At 37.7% G+C, this 21,658-nt stretch overlaps 1 protein-coding gene across 3 annotated transcripts in view; it reads left to right on the plus strand.

Annotated features, from left to right (window-relative positions):
• ppp2r3a (protein phosphatase 2, regulatory subunit B'', alpha) overlaps positions 1–21,446 on the plus strand; it is a 131,889-nt gene extending 110,443 nt beyond the window's left edge. For 2 of the 3 annotated variants that reach the window (XM_017436422.3, XM_017436423.3), the window contains exons 3-13: positions 10,312–10,590; positions 11,642–11,745; positions 11,854–11,956; positions 12,042–12,116; positions 14,122–14,365; positions 15,811–15,859; positions 15,946–16,035; positions 16,171–16,346; positions 16,440–16,558; positions 17,518–17,624; positions 17,725–21,446. In XM_017436422.3, the coding sequence (XP_017291911.1) occupies positions 10,312–10,590; positions 11,642–11,745; positions 11,854–11,956; positions 12,042–12,116; positions 14,122–14,365; positions 15,811–15,859; positions 15,946–16,035; positions 16,171–16,346; positions 16,440–16,558; positions 17,518–17,624; positions 17,725–17,821 (1,443 nt within the window). In that variant the 3' untranslated portion in view covers positions 17,822–21,446. Of the gene's footprint in view, positions 1–6,601; positions 8,265–10,311; positions 10,591–11,641; positions 11,746–11,853; positions 11,957–12,041; positions 12,117–14,121; positions 14,366–15,810; positions 15,860–15,945; positions 16,036–16,170; positions 16,347–16,439; positions 16,559–17,517; positions 17,625–17,724 lie in introns of those variants that run through there. The other variant, XM_017436424.3, reaches the window with a different exon arrangement.
• Positions 21,447–21,658: the final 212 nt, after the last annotated feature.

Consider the following 21,658-nt stretch of genomic DNA (forward strand, 5'->3'; position numbering starts at 1 on the left):
CCGAGGATCAGACCGCCAAGGTCCCCGCCTTCGACCACCACCCATCCCACATTGCACCCGACCCCTTTGGCCCCTCCCATAGGTGGTGAGCCAATGGGAAAAGGGACCCATGTGACCTCTTCGGGCTGTGCTCGGCCGGGCCCCATGGGTGAAAGCCCGGCCACCAGGCGCTCGCCAACGTGCCCCACCTCCAGGCCTGGCTCCAGAATGGGTCCCCGGTAACCCACATAAGGGGCTTTGGGCTGCACTTTGTCTGATCCCTCACCTAGGACCTGTCTGCCTTGGGTGACCCTACTAGGGGCAAGAAGCCCCTGACAGCATAGCTCCTAGGATCATTGGGACACTCAAACCCCTCCACCAAGGTGGCAGCCCAGAGAGGGGCTGTTGTAATGTGTGTGCACTACTTTTCACCTTTTTCAGAATTGGGTTTGCAATGTGTTATACATTTTAATCCTAAGAATGTTTTGGTAAACAGCTACAATAACTGAAATATTGTAACCCAAACTTAAAGGCACTCTTTAGAATATTTTAATTTCAAAACATTATCTGTCCTTGTGTTTTGCACATGTGCATCACTAACTGTGCCTCCATCCATGACTGAGTGAGTGTTTGTGTATAAGTAAACTCTGCCTGGTGCCTGAAGCAGAAATAAATATGAATCAGTTGCTAACTTTACACAGATAAGTTTACACACAGCAGACAGCCAGTTTCGTAGAGCAGCTGTGTGTGTGCATGTGTGAGAGGGGGTGGTGGTGGGGGGAGTAGGAAGCTGTCATGTTCACACTATTTTGCTGCTCTTACAGACAGGATTAAACAGTTCCTGTTAAGTGAATCCATCAAGACATACGTAGACCCACACACACATTAACATGTTATAATGTGTGTGTGCTCTAATTAAACACTGGAGGACAACATATGTGCACTTTAAGTGTGTATTTAACAGTTGGATAAAGGTGGCAGTTGTTGACCCTCTCTGCTTCCCTTTGTGTATTTATATGATCAGTGCCTGGAGCTATGGAGCGATGGAGTCACATTAGATCTGGGTGCTGAGCAGAGGCTAGTCCTGCAGACATAACACTCAGCACACAAATACAATCAAATACAGCACGTTTAAAACAATTACTGTTGGCCGAAGTGCTGAACACAAAACAATAAATAGTAAAAAGATAATATCAACACAAGCGACAGTGAAAATAGACTCATTACAGCCATTGCTGGCATTATTGGCTATTAATGGTAATATATATATTTATATTTGTTTCTGTGCACAGAATAGACATTAATATTAGGGTTAAAAGTAACTGCACATTTTGTTTTATTTATCTATTTCTGATTAATTAGAGGTTGCTTGAGCAGTCTATTATTGTTCTGACAAGTGGACGTTATTTTTGATTGAGGTTTATTTAAAAAAAATTCAGTTCAAAGGGGTAATCTAAAGATAAAATATCACAAAATCAATTAACACTTTTTTAAATTCACAGTTTTAAGAGGAAAAATAAGGTTTATGTGAATTTTTATTTTTCTTATTTTATATTTGTGCAAAAACTTTAAGTCAGATCTGATGATCACATATATACATTTGTATGTTGCTGCAGTGACAGAGACATGCAAATAAAATAAAACAGTTTTAAAGAGAATATTTTAAGCTAAATTATAACAGAAATCTATCAAAGTTTGACTGTGCACTCTCTGCAATATGAGGGAATCTAAGTGAAAACCTTAAGTCCCACAGCAGTGAGGACACACTGAGTAAAAGAAGAGAAAAAAGACTGTTTTGATGTGTAAGTCGTATAGCCTATGTACCAAAAAGAGTTGTGAGAGTAAGAAGAGATTGATTGCAAAAGATTTGAAAATTCTAGACAGTTCAAGTTAGTGTGACATTTATCTACTCTTAGTTAAACATTCTGTGAAAAAAACGATAAAACCTAAACTGTGATTGTGTAAAAACCATAAAATATATCAAAATTTGGATATGTAAAGTCCAACTTTCAGTGACTTGTATAAACTATGAATGATGTTTTTAATGTGAAATATGTCTGAGATGTAGAGCTCCAAAGAGGGCCGGATTTTCTCATGCGTTTCATCAAAATTTCATTGATCACCATGATTTTTTTCTTTTTTGCAGTTGTGCAACACAGGGCTACCAAAAGGCATAGCACACTATTTTAGATCAATATGCAGGTTCTGGTGTACATTTTGCATGTTTTATTTCAAAGCTGCACAGCGAGATACTGGACGAAACATTTTAACCGGATAGTAATAAGGGTGCTTTAATGATAATGGGCTGACCACCTTAAAAAGACCCTAAAAGTAACTAAAAGTTTTTTAGAGGCAAAAAATTATTATGACAAAACTTTGATCTTTTTAAAAAAGTTAAATTTAAAGTTATCTAACTTAGAGTTGTCTTGATGCATGAACAATAATCCAGGTAGATAAATCTAACAGGGTTGATTCAAGTCCTCTGGACGGGTTCTTCTTCTTTGTTGAAATGTTTTGTCTTTTATCAAAAAGACTTCTTCAATCTCTGCAGCTGCAAGCAAACTCAGTCTTGTAAGCATCAGTGTGTAGTGAATTAACCAGTTGCTGGTGACACCCAAAACTAGTTATTCACATGCAGAAGGAGGACCATCAGCCTAAAGACCGATCGTTAGTTCCCTGGCCATTTGCTATTCACAGAGGGCTGAGTGATACTCCCAATAACAGCATTGGAAGAGGGGGGCAGTTGGACGTGGAGGCCTCCACCCGTGTTTAATGACATACAGATTCTCTTCACAAAGGTGGCTTCCTTTACTCCTCTCTTGAACCAGCGTTCCTCTCCATCAGGGATGTGCACATCTTCATCTCTGAAAGAGTGACTGCTGTCCTGGAGATAGGAGTAAACATCAGAGTCCTGGTCTGATTAAGTTGGTTTTCTTTCCTTTTCCATCACTGCAACATAAAGAATGACCACTGGTCAGGGTCTGGGTTTGTGGTTCTCCGTTTCAGCAAAGAACACGTCCAGTCCTCCAGAGGACTCAACCTTGTTAGAACTAACTTAGAGTTGACAAAAACATACCTAATTTGTGTTCTTTTAGAATAGAATAACATATAATAAAGTGTAATTTTGAGTTTTTCAATCAAATTTAACAAATAAATCATATAAATAACCTAAACTCATACACTGGGCTACTTCAGTAGTTATTTTAAGTCTTCTGACTGTACATTGCTGCATCACTGCTGACTTTGTGTATCCTTAAAAAGAACAGTTTGTTCCAGAGGTTGTTTTCATGTCACCTGAGCAGACTCTTCTACATACTGCTGTCCAGCACCTGAAGATCTTCCAAAGAGTTGGCTTAAAGCTACACTTTAACCCTCCTGAAGCCTTCTTAACTGAAGAGAGGAAGAGAAGCCCTTGTAACTTTTGGCCCATTTGACCCAAAGGTCACAGGAGGGTTAAGATCAAGTAAAATCAATTTGGTGCTAATCTCAAATGTGTGAAGTGTTTGAAAATTCAAATCTCCTTCCACCTTTTTCCAAACTGGGGCAGGTTTTAGTACCAAGCAGAGCCATTTTTGACAGTGCTGACTTTCACCAAATGTCAGTCAGACAGAAAAAGAGCACGCAGCTGCCCGGTGGCATCTGGTCAGGCTCCCTTTACACACTCACAGTTAAATACATACACACATATCTTTATAGAGAGATTGCTTCTGTTGTTAAAGTCGAGCTGAGGAAGTATCAGACTAAGAGAAGTACAAATACAAGTTTAGAAGGAAGAATATGAGTGCATGTTTGCTTCTTATCATGAGAAGGTGACTGTACAGTGTTTCCCTCTGCAGAACAGAGGTTAGTGGAGGCTTGAAAGAAGACAATGTGTTTGCAAGTGTGTGTGTCTGTGTGTAGGATTGGTATGCAACCTTGGCTTCATTATAGAGTCCAGTTGTTCCAAAGAATTCAGCAGAGCGCACAGGGAGCTAAGAGGAGTTACCCAAAAAAATCAGAAGGTGACTCACTTAATTTTCTTATGAGTTTTACAGACGTGCACAATTTCTGAACTTTTCCGTGTCCACTGTGAGAGATCCAGCTCAAAACTCTGTCTTTACAATCTAAGCCCACTTTTTTTAAAACATAGATTATAAGCAGCTTAATATAATACCATCAATACCAAAAAGACATTCAAAGCACAGAAGGCTTTTCACGACCAGGACCTTAATATTTTTAGCTGCTAAAGTGTTTTAATCAAAGAGTAAACATGTATTTATGTATAAATGCATCATGTGATTGAGTTACCATAATGGAGAGTCTGTGGCACTAGAGGGCAGTAAATTCTCCGTTTATGTTGATATGATAGTCAACCTCAGTGGAACATCTGAGAAATCTGTCTGCTCCCAATTGTTTCTCTTCAGCAACTTGTTCACCGTGTTCAGGTCTGCGTCTTCATGTTAAATTGATCTCCACAGGTTTTAAAATACAGTGCCTTGAAAAATTATTAACCCCCTTAAACTTTTCCGCATTTTGTCACTTTACAACCACAAACTTCAAAGTATTTTACTGGGATTTTATGTGACAAACCAACTCCAAGTAGCTCATAATTGTGAAGTGGAATAAAAATGATGCATGATTTTCAAAAGTGTTTACAAATAAAAATCTGAAAAGTGGACCATACATTTGTATTCAGTCCCCCTGAGTCGACACTTTGTTGAACCACATTTTGCTGCAAGACTTTTGAAGTCTGTCTTTAACAGTTCTGCACATCTAGAGACTGAAATTTTTACCCATTATGTTTTGTGAAACAGCTCAAGCTCAGTCAGGTTGGATGGAGAGCACCTAAACAGCAGTTTTCAAGTCTTGCCACAGATTTTCACTTGGATTTAAGTCAGAACTTTTACTGAGTCATTCTAAATCATGAATATACTTTGATCTAACTCATTCCATTGTAGCTCTGGCTGGATATTTCACAATGTTGTCCTGGTGGAGGGTGATTCTTTGCCCCAGTCTCAAGTCTTTTGCTGTCTTTAACAGGTTTAGGTGGACGACATAAACCTGGTAGGTTTGCAGTTGTGCTGTGGTCTTTCTATTTTCAGATGGATTGAACAGAGCTCCGTTCAAAGCTTGGAATATTGTTTTATAACTGAGCCGTGCTTTAAACTTCTGAACAACTTTATCCCTGACCTGTCTGGTGTGTTTTTTCTTCATGAAGCTGTTTGTTTTCTAATGTTCTGTAACAGACCTCTAAAGCCTTCACAGAACAGCTGGATTTATACGGAGATTAAAATACACACAGGTGGGCTCTGTTTACTAATTATGTGACTTCTGGAGGCAACTGGTTGGTCTGGATTTTAGTTATCAGAGTGAAGGAGCTGAAAACAAATGAACATCACACTTTTTCAGTTTTTCATCCATCCATCCATCCATCTTCTTCCGCTTATCCGGGGTCGGGTCGCGGGGGCAGCAGCCTAAGCAGGGAGACCCAGACTTCCCTTTCCCCAGCCACTTGGGCCAGCTCCTCCGGGGGAATCCCAAGGTGTTCCCAGGCCAGCCGAGAAACATAGTCCCTCCAGTGTGTCCTGGGTCTTCCTCTGGGCCTCCTCCCAGCAGGACGTGCCCGGAACACCTCACCAGGGAGGCGTCCAGGAGGCATCCTAATCAAATGCCCGAGCCACCTCAACTGGCTCCTCTCGACATGGAGAAGCAGCGGCTTTACTCTGAGTCCCTCCCGGATGATCGAGCTTCTCACCCTATCTCAAAGGGAGAGCCCAGACACCCTGCAGAGAAAACTCATTTCCCCGACCCGGAGAAGGCACTCTATTCTTTTCCGGCTCAAGACCACGGCCTCAGATTTTTAGGCACTGATCCTCATCCCAGCCGCTTCGCACTCGGCTGCAAACCGCTGTCAGCGAAAGATCACAGCCCAATGAAGCCAATAGGACCACATCATCTGCAAAAAACAGAGACGCAATCCTAAGACCACCAAAACGGATCCCCTCAACACCTTGGCTGCGCCTAGAAATTCTGTCCATAAACGTTATGAACAGAATCGGTGACAAAGGGCAACCTTGGCGGAGTCCAACTCTCACCGGAAACAAATCCGACTTACTGCCAGCAATGCGGACCAAGCTCTGACACCAGTCATATAGGGACCTAATAGCCCGTATCAAAGGTCCCGGTACCCCATACTCCCGGAGTACCCCCGACAGGATTCCCCGAGGGGCACGGTCGAACGCCTTCTCCAAGTCCACAAAACACATGTAGACTGGTTGGGCGAACTAACATGCACCCTCAAGGACCCTGCTGAGGGTATAGAGCTGGTCCAGTGTTCCACGACCAGGACGAAAACCACACTGGCGGACCCTCCTCTTTAGAACCCCCGAATAGACCTTACCAGGGAAGCTTAAGAGTGTGATCCCTCTGTAATTGGAACACACTCTCCGGTCCCCCTTTTTGAATAAGTGGACCACCACCCCAGTCTGCCAGTCCAGGGGAACTGCCCCCGATGTCCACGCAATTTTCAGTTTTTTAATTGTAAAAACCACATATTTTCTTTCCACTTCACAATTATCCACTACTTTAAGTTGGTCCATCAAATTCCAGTAAAATACTTTGAAATTGGTGGTTTTAACTTAGGGTGACCAGTGTAATGTGACAAAATGTGAAAAACTTCAAAGGGACTGAATATTTTTTAAGGTACTATAGGTCCCTGGTAGAAACTCATGTTCTCAGTTTATTGCACCCTCAGATTGTCATTGTTCAGAAGATCTTAAGTGTCAACAGAAAATACCTCTTTCTAAAGCCATTTATAGTTAATACAATAAATGAAAAATTATCTGAGCTAAGAAATATGTTAATTTAGAATTTTTTTGCAAGCGTCAATGTTTCAGAAAAACAGTTCCAGTCTCATCAACTCTAGCATTTTTTGGCAAGCTCAAAAATAGGCTAAAATCATTTGGGGATATCTGTTCTATAGGTGTTAAAGTTATTGCCTGCTAAAATCATTTGAAAGTCCATTGCTTTTAAACTTTATTCATCAGTAGGACGACTTCCAAACAACATTATCATAGTCTTTGGTTTCAGTTTTTAAATTAGGAGTTGTTGCTTCTCTTTCTTTCTTTCTTTCCCCCAGTACTGAATGGAGTCTGTGACCTTTTTATTGACTGTAAGCTCACATTATTTCATCAGTAATAATGATTAGTAGATTTATCTCTAGTCAACAGTGGCAGACATGGATTGTAACATTTTGTTTCCAAAGGAAGCTCATCCAGTAGAAACTCTCTACATCAACAAATTGAACAACAGGTGCTTCGCCTGCTGAGTCATCACTTCATCTTAAATATCTGATGAAAATATTTCAGCTCACTTGTCTAACCCACCCATTCACACGCTGCCTAGACTGGAGCTTCCTGTCTCCTGTAAAATTATTTTAATCACTTGGAGTTATAACTTCCCGCTGTCTAACTTTAGTTCCAGGCAGGAACTAAGAAGGGCTCAGATCCTGTAAAACACTACACATTGAAATGCAACATGTTTGCACCCATCTCCCCACCAAACTATCCACCCTAATGATTAGACAGACAGTTTGCAGAGAGTGTGTGTGCATGTGTGTGTGTATTGCCATGGCTCATGTTTCTCAGTGCAGTTTGTCAGAGCCCAGCTTGGAGCAGCAGGCACCACTGAGGCTGCACCAAATGCAAACATCCAGAGCTGACATGGGGACAGTCGAAGGCTTTCTTCCTATCAGACAAGCTGCAGTTTGGAACAGCAGTTGGCCATAAAACAGTATGGTATCATGGTTCTGTCCCCACTTCTGCACTGTTATTCAGGACGTCTGAGGAATACCTGATTGCACAGATATACCAGTGGATTATTGCTCTCCAGGATACAACTTTTGAAGTCTGTCTGTACAAGTGGAGCTTTTAGGAGAGAGATTTTGTGAGTGTGAGTTTTTGCTAGAGGGCACACAAACCTGGAATAATCCATTGCTTTCCTGAGATATTTTGCCTTTTTTTGCTCTTCATATATCTGAGCTGTTTAAGTAGATTTATTCATTACAGTTCAGTTCAGTAACTTTTTTAGTCCCCTGGCAAACTCTGTGCCTTCTGGGTCAGTACGCACGCCGGTGGTTGTATCGGGCGGGGAGGTTACAAGTCTTGGCCCTCACTATGATGATCAAAGAGACATCGTTACGGCGGGACCCTGACCTGAGGGGTGAGCTGGCATTCCTGGCCAGAGGGTGTGACTTTGTCCTCCCCTCACGCTTCAAGAAGAGACTCAAATCTTTCCAGCAGCAACAGGTCAGTCAGTTCATCAGGCAGGATGAACAAGCAAGGACTCAATCTGAAAAAGTTCGAAAAATACACAAGTGTACACTTGTTGTTGTTCTTTTTCAAATTATCCATTTATTTATATGTATATCTACAGATGACAATAAACTGAATACAGTAGAAGCGTTCTTTTGCTGTTACGCAAACAGAGCTACATGCCATGGACAGCAAAACTATTTGGAGACAGATATTGGCAGGATATTTATAGCATACATGGGGTAGTGGGGGTGGGGTGAGGGTGCAGGAGTAGAGTGACAGAATGAACTCCATGAAGGGAAACACTGCTACAGCTGTCCTGCTCAATACACACAGTATGAAGGCCAGAGAAGTGCCAGGGACAACCTTCTGGACCTTTAAGATACAGTAATTCATTGCTGCGCTTTGTGCTATAGTGTGAAAGCTGTAACTTTTCAGTGCCACCCCTGAGTGAGTACTGAATTCAAGATTTCAAGTTACCAAGTTACCATTCAATCTTGGCAGTGTAAACTGGTGTGAACTGTATGATGTGAGTTTGTTGGTCAAAAAAATTAAATTAATCCAAGTTTTTTCTACAAGTTTTGGATTTCAAAAAGAAAAGAAAAAAAGTCTAAAAGCTGATTCAACTTTTCTCATTAGTTCAGATTGCACAAAACACCTTTTAAGGATGGCAATGTACACACATTGAAAGGCCTTTATTGATATTCTGTTGCTGTTGCTGTTATTACTATCATTTTGCAGTTTTGGAAAAAAAAACATGCAAATTATATACCAAAAAGTAATATCTCTATGAAGAATAGTTTACCATAATTTTTAGTTGTGGTACGAGTCACAGTGAAAATAGAATTTGCAAAAAATTGCAAGAAAAAAAACCCCAGTGGAGATGAATGGGATTTAAGTAAAACAGATGAGAAAGCCCAAGCCTGTATGGAGCTTCACAACTCGGGCTAACTTCATGATAGAAACATCATTCAAAGTTTAAACAGATCACATAAAACTTGACTTCACATGACAGAACTGGCATTTTTATATATGTATATATATATATATATATATATATATATATTTTTTTTTTTACACAATTGCAATTTAAGTTTTATTTTTCCATGGAAAAATTGATGATGTTTCACACTAACTTTTGAGCAGTCTAAAACTTTCTATTCTTTTGCAACTTCTTCTGATTCCTACAACTTTTTTTTTTAATACATATACAACTTATACACCAGACCATAGGCTTTTTTGTTTTCTTTCACCCAGTGTGTCTCTCACTGCTATAGGTCTTACAGTTTTGTCTCAAATTCCCTCAGATTGCAGAGAATGCACAGCCAAGCTTAAATCGACTTTAGTTATATTTTGAATAAAAAATACTCTTTTCAAATTTTTATTTGGACGGTCTTTTCAAACTTGCATATCTTCTACATGAAACACTGCAGAAACATAAAGGTTCACACATATGTGACCAACAGGACCTTCTGCTAGTCACGGTTTAAGAATCAAGATCTTACTTATAATTTTTGCACAGCACCTAACTGTTTGATGCTTATTTTCAGTCTATTAACTTAGCAGTCAGGGAGTGACAGTTGAAGGTGTATGGTTACCATGGTGACAATAATAAGCCACTGGCAGCACCTTTAACATGTTTTTGTTCTTGGTTTCGCTTTACAATTATTTGCAGTTTATAGATCATGATTTAGGCTTTTTTTCAAAGTGTAGATTATTGCAAAGTTCTATTTGAATTTAGGGCTGGAGCTTCAATGACACCCGTCAACATTTCTTCAGAAATGTTTTAGTTTTTAAATGTATAGTTTTACATGAAACTTTACTTGCAAAAGTCTGAAAGAAAAATAATGAGTTGCTTAGTACTCATTTAGCTGATGTGGTGACTAAAACAATTGTAAGAGAAGTATTAAAAACAAGTGAAGTGTCATAAAAAAAACATCCAGACCATCAACACTGTACATGATGGGAATAAATATGACAGAATCAGTCCCAACCCTGGCTGTCCATTTCCACTCTTGATCTCATCTCTTTACCTTTTCAGGTCCAGTCCAAACCAGAAAAGAAACCAGGGACACCCCCACCATTGCCAGCCACAGCTACTCCAGTCCCCACACAGCGCTCACCAAGCCCTCCTCCAGCTCCGGTGATAGTAACCCCCCCTCCTCCTGCCATTAACATTCCCAGGTTCTACTACCCCCATGGGCTCCCTGCCCTGGGCCCGGCTGCCAACCACGACATAGTCATCACTGCCATCGAGACAGCATTCACTGAATTTGAGGAGGAGAAGGCAGACATTTATGAAATGGGCAAAATTGCCAAGGTAAGAAGTTTAAAAGCAAACATGATAATGTTCTGAATCTAGAAACAATTTAACTTAGCTTTATGTTTCAATTATTCTGCTTTAAAAATGTAAACAAAAGAAAAATCTCATTTAGCTGTTGATATTTATTGGCAGGTATTTTTATTTTGTCTTATCTCTAACAAACAACACAATTTATTCTATCTAGGATATACATTTGTTTTTATTTCTAGACAACAAACTACACATTGAGCAATTAGTTTTTTAATAGCCAATGTCAGTACTGATTTTTAAGTATCAGAATAACTGATTTATGGAGACCATTTGTAAGTTTTTTGGACGTATATATATATAACAGTTTAATATTCAAACAATCTAACACATTTTGGAGAGAAAATAAAAAAAAAAACAATGACTGAGTGATTTAGCCTCATGACTTACTGCAGATCTGTACCCATATTTATCATCTAATTAATGGAATGCATATCATCTGTGCTCCTTCATGTCAAAGTGGTAAACTAAGATCATCCTATGATGAGAATGACAGTGTAATTGAGGTTATGGGTGATCATAGGCAATGTTGCGAGATCTCAAAGATGTATAGTACTCAGAGTATTTGATTATTTTGTCAGTACAGTTACTGACATTTGGTCAGTAACTGTAAATTTGACTAAATAGGCACTTTTATGTTGGCTAAGGTTGATTACCTGTGGCGGCTATCTTGAATTAGTTGATTCCAAAAGTTAGTTAGTTGCAGAGGTGCATCCAAAAAGTACTTTTTGAGACTTTCATTACAATCTGTCCAGTGGTTTATGAGATAATTTGCTAACAGACAAACTGACTTGACAGTAACAGGTAATGGCAAAGTTTTAAGCAAAGATTTGCCTGACTTTTAATAGATTTACTATGATCAGGTGTAACCAGTTCCAGTTATTTTAAAATAGCATAAATTGGCCTAATAATTGATCAAATTAATTAGCCAACTTTTAAATAGGTTTACTTCTTTAACTGACATGTTTTTCTTTTTGTGTGTGTGTTCAGTATTTGTAATTTTGCACATGTTTCTATTCAGGTTTGTGGGTGTCCACTTTACTGGAAGGCCCCCATGTTTTATGCAACAGGTGGTGAGAGGACAGGTTTTGTGTCAGTTCACTCATTTGTTGCAACATGGAGGAAGTAAGTCAAACTTGTTTTTCTTAATTATTCAAATGTTTCCAATAGAATATCACGATAGTTAGGTATATATCAAATACCTCCTAAATCCTTGTCTCTCCTTTTCTGTAGGTTGCTGCACAGCTGCCATGACGATGCTTCAAGATTTATTTACATGTTATCTAAACCTGGCTCTAACTATTTGGAACAGGAAGACTTTATTCCTTTACTGCAGGTCGGCATCTTTTTACCAGTTTAGGAATCAGAAGCATTACACATTTTTGTACTTTTGTTTTAACTTTTGTTTATTGTACAATTAGGACATAGTAGACACTCATCCTGGACTCACATTTTTGAAAGATGCACCTGAATTCCACTCCCGCTACATAACAACGGTAAGTAACAGAAAATATAAATTATGTGTCTGTGTGTTTGCAGTTGCAGAAGTTCCCATCCACTCATCATGAGCATGAATGTCAGATTAATTTCAGGCTTTTAAATATTGATTTGAACTGGTCTTTTTCAAGGAAGGTATGATTTTAAGCTGTTCAAGCTGTTTCGTGGAAGCCATTTTGTTTGTTAAGGTATTGGTCACAGGGTCAGTCAGAATAAAAACATGGAAGGAAGCTCCATAAGTGCATAAAAAAGTTAAGTTTTACATTTTACTTAAGATTTTTTAGGTAATTTCTTTGTATTATTGATATCAATTATATTATTAGGTAGGTAGGTGAAGTAGTGATAGTGCATAAGGGAAGTAGTAAAAATGTTAGCAAATGTTGATATTTTTAGTATTTTTCAAACTAAACAGTGGCAGTGACTTTGAAAGAAGGAAAGTTAATCAAACTGACTCACATCTTCATACTTATTTGCTGTGAATTTGAGAAAGTACATGGATTTTTATGTCACAGGCGCCTTTTTTCAGTCCCCATTGACATCTGACCTTATTGTTATGTCACTATGGTTTTACAAAATCAGTTATACAATATATACTTCCAATTACTTTTAAAAACAAGTTTGAATTTATTTTGGATTTCTTCTAATCCACACAGGGTCAGATACACACATATATGGTCAAATATACCCCCACTAATAATTGGTGAAATGTCCCAAAGCAAGTTGCACCTCGACCACAGACTTTATTGATCCTTTGCAGGATGCTTGTATTCCTTAGTCAGTTGGTAATTCTGGGTGATATTTGACCACTCTTTTTGGCAGACTTGGTTGAGTTCATTTAAATTGATTGTTTTTTTCTGAAACAGATCCGGCTTTTAATCATAGTCCAAAATTTTCAATTAGGTTGAGGTTGGGCCTTTAAGAAGATCATTCCAAAAGCCTAATGTCAGTCTGTTTTATCCAATCAGAAACTAGTTCTGATGTGTGTTTGGGAAGCATTGTCCTGTTGGAATACACCATTGTGTTTAAGTTTTAATTGTCTAGCCATTGAGTTGAGGTGAAGTTGAAGAATTTGGAGGTAGTCCTTCTTCATTTTTTCGTCCATTTTGTGCAATGCACCAGTATCACAGCATGATATTACCACCAACATGTTTGATAGTTGGTTTAGTGTTCTCAACTTTGGCTCCTTCATACATACTTCTTGTCATTGTGGCCAAACATCTTAATCTGACTTATCCTTGTTGTTCCTGAACATCCTAACCAATTTTCTTCCATCTGAGGGGGTGGATGAGTATTCGTCAATCCAATGAGCGCTTTTTTATTTTTGCAAAGAGAAACTACCAGCTGCAGTCAACCTTGATCAATAACAGTCCTTAGTAACCTTGTCTTATATAGTTAGCAGATGCAACCTTGTCAACATTATAACAGTTGGACTGGTGCAGCTGAAATTGAAGGTTTGTTTCCCAAAAGTTCAGTGACATCACTGAAACACTGCTGCCCTCTCTGCAGTTCATTTGTTGATGAGACCCCAGCCTGCCACATGTCCATTTTCAGACACTTCTCCTTTAGTTCAGATCAGCTACTTAATGGGACATGAGTGGCCCTTGGAGATTGATATCAGGAAACTGTTGCTAATCCACTTTTTGGTCAATTTTGTGGGTTTTGCATTAAAGGAAGAGTACCTGGACCCCCTGTTTTCCACTGTTATAAAACCTGCTGCACTAAAATCTTGAATAAAGATAATTATATGCTATATATTTTGCTTTGTGCGTAAGCTTTATAATTCTATCTTTTTTGTATTTTTCCTGTTGCAACATATTTGCCCATAAGAACAAGTAAAATGGCAAATATTAAATAAAAGCTGAAGAGAAAATGGCCTAAATAGCATAAGACTGATGCAAAAAAGACCACTTTTGAATGAATAATCTGTCCCTATTTTTGTCATGTTTAAAAGGATTGTAGTCCTTGTAATTCTGATGTAGCTACTGTTCTATTGTGTTCTCACAGGTGATTCAGAGGATATTCTATGTGGTGAACCGTTCATGGACAGGCCGCATCAACATGACAGAGTTGCGCAGGAGCAACTTCCTGCAGACTCTGGCCCTGCTGGAGGAAGAGGAAGACATCAACCAGATCACTGACTACTTCTCCTATGAACATTTTTATGTCATTTACTGCAAGTTCTGGGAGCTAGACACAGATCATGACCTGTACATTGACTTTAAGGACCTGGCAAGATACAACGACCATGGTAAGCACAATGTGAAGATTTTTTCCATCTAAAATACACAATAAAAACATTTTCATTGAGGTTTTTCAAAAACATCTGATTATATCTTGACTTAAATGGATAGTTTAGGTCTTTGTTTGTTTACTTTTGTCTCTCATCTTATTTTTTTTATTTACATATGGTATTAGTAACTACAGTGCACTTTGAATATAAAAACAGCAGTAAATGCAAATGCTGAGGGATAAAGAGTAATGAGATGGTGTGCAAAATTCTTTTGCCAGCAATATTAATATTAAAGAAAACAAAACACAAGTTCTGCTTAATCTGTTGGTTCGTTTTTCTGGACAAAGTGTATGTGGACCTCATGTATCGTTACAAGTTTGTGGCTGTACGCTTTTAACTAAAAATCACAAACCTAGTTCAGTGCACTTTCCTTATGGGTTAGTCTGGTCATTTTGAAGTGATGTTCTGTCAAATAGTTTTTAGTAAGTAACTTATGATCTGTGATATCAGTCTCAGAACACAGAGTATGAAGAAAAAGGTAAAAGTTTACATCCAGGCTCGGCTCATTGCTAGCCAAATAAGGGCCTGTTTTATATTGTTTTCAGGCATATAGAATGATTCTTTCTCAAAAACAACATCTTGATATAAAACAATGCTACATTAGCTAATATTAAACCGTTCCATTTTTTACATGGTACTTTTTCTTTAGTTTGTTGCTGTTTTTTTCACCTGAACAGCATTTATGTTAATGATGCAAAACGAGCCCTCGTTTGACTAGCTGAATGAAGACCTGCCCTTTTGTCCATACTCCATGCCCTATGACTGTTGTCGTGACTGACAAGGTAGTAACTATTGATAAGTGTTTGACAAAACATCACTTCAAAAATGACCATACTATGCCTTTAAAGGCATAGCTCAGATCTTCATAAGTAGGGTTTTACAGAAAGATTTTGTACAAATAATAACTTTGAATGACCTCACTTTGGAGAAATAGAGTTTAATTCTGACCAGATTGATGAGCTAATGGCTAGTCGGTAATGTAAAAGTTTGTGAAATAATGTTCACATGAGCTTTAATGAAGTTTTTGAAACCAAAGTTGTTTTAAGATGACCACAATCCATTTTTGGTTATGGCCCTGCTTGGACAAGCTGTTAGCTCATCAATCTGGTAAGAATTAAACTCTGTTTCTCCAAACTGAGGTTGTTCAAAGAGCTATCTAAAACGGGTAGGATATTCATTATTCATAAAGCTGTCCACAGAACTTCACTTTAAAAGGTATAAAGTATATCTTTAGGGCAGTACTATCTATTTATCCTAATCTTAATACTTCATTTTGCCTGATATAAAATGTTTTTCTGTTCTCTAAGTTAGTTTGCAGAGGACATTAAAACAGTATTTACTTGTTTTGTTCTATCAGAACCCAGTTATATGTGTTCATGATTTCTTACTGTCACTCCTGACAGCGTCTTCAAACAGAATCATCGAGAGGTTGTTTTCCGGGGCTGTTACTCGGTAAGTGGAAACACATCCATGAGCACACAGAAGCCAATTAACTTCACCATGGAAGCTGAAAGTTAACGTCTCAGTTTGGTTTCCAGGGGCAACGCTGTGCAGAGAGAAGGCAGGATGAGCTACGCTGAGTTTGTTTGGTTCCTCATATCTGAGGAAGACAAGAAAAACCCCACCAGGTAATAAGCACATGTGTATGACTGGGCGTCTGTTTAGGTATTTTAAGTCACTGTGTGTAAATATTCAGCAACACACTCACCATTGTCAGCCCTGCTGCTTCTTAATTGCATGGTTTTTGTCCTTTGTCTTTTTAGTATAGAGTACTGGTTCCGCTGCATGGATGCAGATGGTGACGGCATCCTGTCCATGTATGAGTTAGAATATTTCTATGAAGAGCAATGTGAGAGGATGGAAAGGATGGGTATTGAACCTCTGCCCTTCCAGGATTTGCTCTGCCAGATGCTCGACCTGGTCAAACCAGAGAGTACAGGTTAGACATCTTTGGGTTTTTTTCTATTGGACAGTGAGACTGTACCATTAAAATATGATACTGCTTCTGAATTCATTTCTATGTTTCCATCAGGTAAAATAACCCTGAGTGATCTGAAGCGCTGCCGGATGGCTCACATATTCTTTGACACCTTCTTTAATCTGGAGAAATACCTGGACCATGAACAAAGAGATCCATTTGCTGTGCAAAAGGTACATTTCTTGTTTGTACTGCATGCACTAAGAGTTTGAAATAGGAAAAAAGATAGAAGAAAAGTGTCTGATGAAGTAGAATAGTGATTAAAGGCCTAGCATTTCTGCATTGCACAATCAAATGCAGTATCGCAAGATGTCACGCTCTAAGTATTTTTTTATGTATGACTTCTACTGCAACCAGTTTTTGCTTAATATCTGTAAAACCATTTTTTCTGTTTTTTAAGGTCAGTTGATTGTTGCAGCCATCTTGTATTAATTGTCCTCAAAAGTTAATCACTTGAAGACATACATGCAATATATACTTTCTGAAGGTTTCATTAAACTTTGTCTGGTAATTCATTAGATATTTTGGTAACAGATACACACACCCACAGTCCCACACACATAAATGGGCAAAAACATTAATGTTCCACCTTTACCTTTTGTTGGCAGGTGATAAATCACTGAAAAAGAATGATTGATGGATCACATTTTATTTGTTTTCCTCTGAGTTGCTGTGGGCATTAACATTTTCATTGTATTTGTATTTTACTGACTGTAAGGTTCACACTATCATCAGTAAATGCTGACTTTGGATTTATTATAATTGTTTTTGTACTATTTAACCCTCCTGAAGCCCTCGTAACTAAAGAGAGGAAGAGCAGCCCTTGTAACTTCGGGTCAATTTGTCCCGAAGTCCATGGGAGGGTTAAAAGCAATAGTTTACATTAATTTAAGTTTGGCTAAATAGATTTTTATTCTGACCAGACTGATAAGCTAATGGCTAGTCTGAGCAAAGTAGATTGCTGCTGTCAGAACCCACTTTTAAAAGATCTGAACTATCACTTGAAGTTGTCCTCTTATTTTTTTGTACTTCTACTCTAAAGAGCAAAATTCTCTGTCTGTATCCTTTTTGTTTTTGATTGTTTAATTATTGTGAAAGCTGTACAATAGTGACATTTGAATTTATGTTTCAGGATATTGATAATGAAGGTCCTGAGCCATCTGACTGGGATAAATACGCCTCAGAGGAGTATGAGATACTGGTAGCAGAGGAGACGGCTAACGAGCAGCTACATGAGGGGTACGCAATAACACACATATACAGGCTAACCACATAAAATAATCAGTTTGTAAAGAAAATAGTAGAAATACTAATTATTTTATGTGAATTATGTTCTCAGGGCATTTGATGATGACTATGAAGCCGAGGAGCTTCAAGTTCCTGGAGAGATTGGGAATAAAATAGAAAAACTGGTCATATCAGACCTGACAGCATAAAAACTCTGGCCATGAATCTTCTGGGCTCCTCCGTCATGGCAACACACACAGAGTGGTTTTTGGGATTTCTGTATTCAAGAACACACGTCTAACAATGGAGTCCCCTCAGATTGGAGTTTGCATGTGTGGGGCAATATCACAGCCTTCAGCTTTGATCCATCTGAGAACAGAGCCCGTGATGGAGGTGGAAAGAATGTTTGATAAGCTTTTAATGAAAGAAAAACTACTTAATTGTAAAATAGGATGGTATTATGAATTCTCTACTGACAATCCTGCCAAAAGATAATCTTTTTTATTTTTATTTTTTATTGTTGCTGTGCCAAAGTCAGCTTCACATGGACACTTCCTAGTTGGAAAACTGAGAAATATAGAGATAATAAAGACACTGCCACTGACGATCAGCATACTTACACACAGACACAGAAACATGCCCTGTGTGCAGCCTCATCACTGTTTCTTGTAAACCAAGTCTTGAACACTTGAGCCCCCTCAGGAAGAGCTGGTGTAACAGTAACAGCACCTCCTCTTTGTGGCCACTGGGAGTTACTGCAGGCTATGGAGCTAAAATGGCTCTGGAGACAGCCTAACTTTTCCATTAGGGGTGGGAATATTTAGGCACCTCATGATTTTCAATTCGATTATTATTCAGATGGCTACGATGGTATTATGAAACCTTTATCAATCCATTTTGGTTATCTGTGATTATTAGGTTTGTCAGTAAACACTACCAGGCAGCTGGTAAGTTTAGTGATGTTTATCTAAAACACTGTGAAAAACAGAAATACAAGTTTACTAATTGAAATTAATTATTGTAGATAAATAAAAAAAACTGATTAATATATTTTTATGCAAAATAAAGCATTTATAGTACTATATGTCAACAGTACCCTAATAATCACAGGCTGCTGAGCAACAATTAGCATAGATGCTAACTTTAAATTGAAAATGCCTTAGAAAAGCTAACGGGGTTTGCATTGTGTCTATCCCTGGAAATTAATTAATTAAACATATTAAAGTCGATACTAAAGACAGTCATCAGCTTCATTTATTACCTAAGCAGTTATTCTTCATGTTTTCAGCAAAGAAAAGATTCTAAAGATGTAAAAAAAACAGCTTTACTGTAACATTTTTCAACTACAGCAGCTACAATAACTCAGCTAGGACAAATGGAACAATACAGCCATCTTGAATCAAGCTGACTCCAAAAGATTTACATCCAAAGTTCACTTTCTGCAGGTTTCATTAAAATCCTTTCAGCAGCGGGTGATAATAAATAGATTTGTGAAACAGAAACATTAGAATTTAGAGACAGGTTTATTAAAGATATACATGACACAAAAGGCCCTGTGTTGCTGTCTAATGTTACAGAGAAAAAGCTCAAATATGGAATAAGTGCCTATTTTAACAATCCTAATTATTCATGTTTTGTATTTCTATACATGAAAGTTCATCTTACATCAAAATTTATTTTAATGTGTACAGCGAATGTTATTAACTTTGATCAAAAATTGCGATGTATGAAAATGTAATATTATTGTTCATCTTCTTATGAATCATAATTTCTTTATGAAACTTTCTAAAACAGAAAAGAAAACACACCTTTAGAAGAATTTAGTAAAGTTCTGAACAAGAACATATATATATATATATATATATTAGTTGCATCCTGCCTTCATCTGCTTAATTATACATTTTTGGTTGTTTTCTGTTTTTTATTGCCGACATGCTTTAATTTTTTGGTATTTGTTTGACATTTTAGTGTAAAACTCACAATGAAAGTTTGAAACATGTTTTGACCATCTAAAAAATCCATCATAGCTTTTTAAATACCTTGTCTTTGCAAACAAAAATAAGAGCTAAAAGTTTCCAGTGAGGAAAAACTCTTGACGATAGAATTTGTTCAATATTTTTTGGAAAATTTGCTTCTTTTAAATTTAGGAACCCATTCAAATAACTAGAAATTAATATTTTTTTAATTATATCTGTTACAATTAGGGTACAATTTTTGAGCACAATCTGTAAAGAAATTTAAAAGCCAAACAATATATATCACTATGTGAGTTTTAATTGTAATTTTTTTAAAGAGATTTCTTTCAGTGCCATCATTCATTGTGCTGCACTAACAGGGACAGGTTCAGGGACATGTTGGGATTGTGCTTTTGAATTAGAGTGTGTGTTTGCTCATGCACGTTTGTAAATCTTTATTAAAGGACAGGAATAGGTCATGTGACCTCTGATTAACTGGTATACACCTCCTTTTACAGACACCTACTGTAAACAGACATGCGTCATCATGTAGTTTGTATACAAAGGGAGAAAGGGAAGTCTTGAGCCTGACAATGTCCACCTTAAACTCCCAAATTTGTTTTATACCAATTGTAAATTTGTCTTATTTTGTATAAAACTGTACTTTACCAACTGTAATAATAAGGCATTCTGGCGGTAATTAGTTTGATTCTGTCAATTTTTTTTTTATTGCTGGGCCACTGTGTGGCTTGGGAGGGTTGGGTGAGGTAGTAAATTATATTAGATGTGTTTTTGTTTGTGTGTCAGATTTGTGGTGGAGTTTATCAAAAGAGGTGGATAAAATCTAACCCGACAATCACGGAAGATGGATCTCATACTGAGATGTTTGGTATGGAAGAAAATCATTCTCACCAGATTTTAAATAAAACAAAACCATTAAAATTGAAACACCCAAAAAATGATGCAGTGAATATGATGCATTTTTTATTTATCTTTGAATTCAACTCTTTCAATTTTTGTTTGCCAATTTTCATTGTTACTTTTCAGTGTCAACATATTGTTTGTTTGTTTCTTTGTTTCAAAGCCCTCATTTCTGATTGGTTTATTTTGAGATTTTAGATTTAATGTCTAAAATTCTGTTTCAGTGCTGAACACAAGGATTGGCATTTGATTTTGAATTAGGCCAAAAAGCATCCAGCAAATCCTGCTCCTTTGGTCAAATCAAATCAATCATCAATCAAAAATGAAGACTTTGAATTTTCATTATTCAATTTTTTTTTTAAATGTACAATTTTACCTGGAATGTTTTTCATTATAAAAAAAACAATGTTTTGACACAGAAGAAAAATATTTAATGGTTTTTGACACTAAAAATTAACACTGAAAATGGGTTACTGATAACTGAATTTAAATACAGTACATACAGTATATTCACTGCATATCATTTTTGGTGTTTTAATTTAAGTGTCTTTTAACATTCAGAATCTGGTCAGACTGATTTGCTTCCATACATTTGAGGCTAGTATTTCACAGCTATAAACACATACACACACTTTCAGGAGAGTTTTTTTCAGCAAGACTGTCTTTAAGAGGAACTGCTGAATGCAGAGTTTTGCATCTGTCTGTAACCTTTTAGCTCTATGCAAAGTGTCCCAGTGTTCACATGTGACACACCACTTACTGGAAGAAGCCATGCAGGACTTTACCACTGTGTCTTCACAGGCAATGACAGAGAAAGACTTTTATTTTGACATATTTCCTGTAGTGTGGGGACGAGGAGTTTTGCATTTGTTTTATTGGCATGATTTTTATTCTTTTTATTCTTTTATTATTTGCTGCCTTTGTCTGAAGTTTAAATAAAGCTGTTTCGAAACATTAATAAACCTTTGTACCCATCCTTCATACACAAACATAACATGGGACCTCTGCAAGGGGAGAGGTTTGGGGGTCCTGTGGTGTCTGGCATCAGGACAGGGTCTGTGGATTAGTTTTGATGAATCTGTTAAACATCCTGAAGATCAGACTGGAACTCTGTGGGTTTTGGAAGTCGGGTCAACACCCACAGGGAACTGTCCTGTTGTCATCCTGCAC

This window comes from Kryptolebias marmoratus, linkage group LG10 (genome assembly GCF_001649575.2).
Source record: "Kryptolebias marmoratus isolate JLee-2015 linkage group LG10, ASM164957v2, whole genome shotgun sequence".
Classification (NCBI taxonomy): Eukaryota; Metazoa; Chordata; class Actinopteri; order Cyprinodontiformes; family Rivulidae; genus Kryptolebias; species Kryptolebias marmoratus.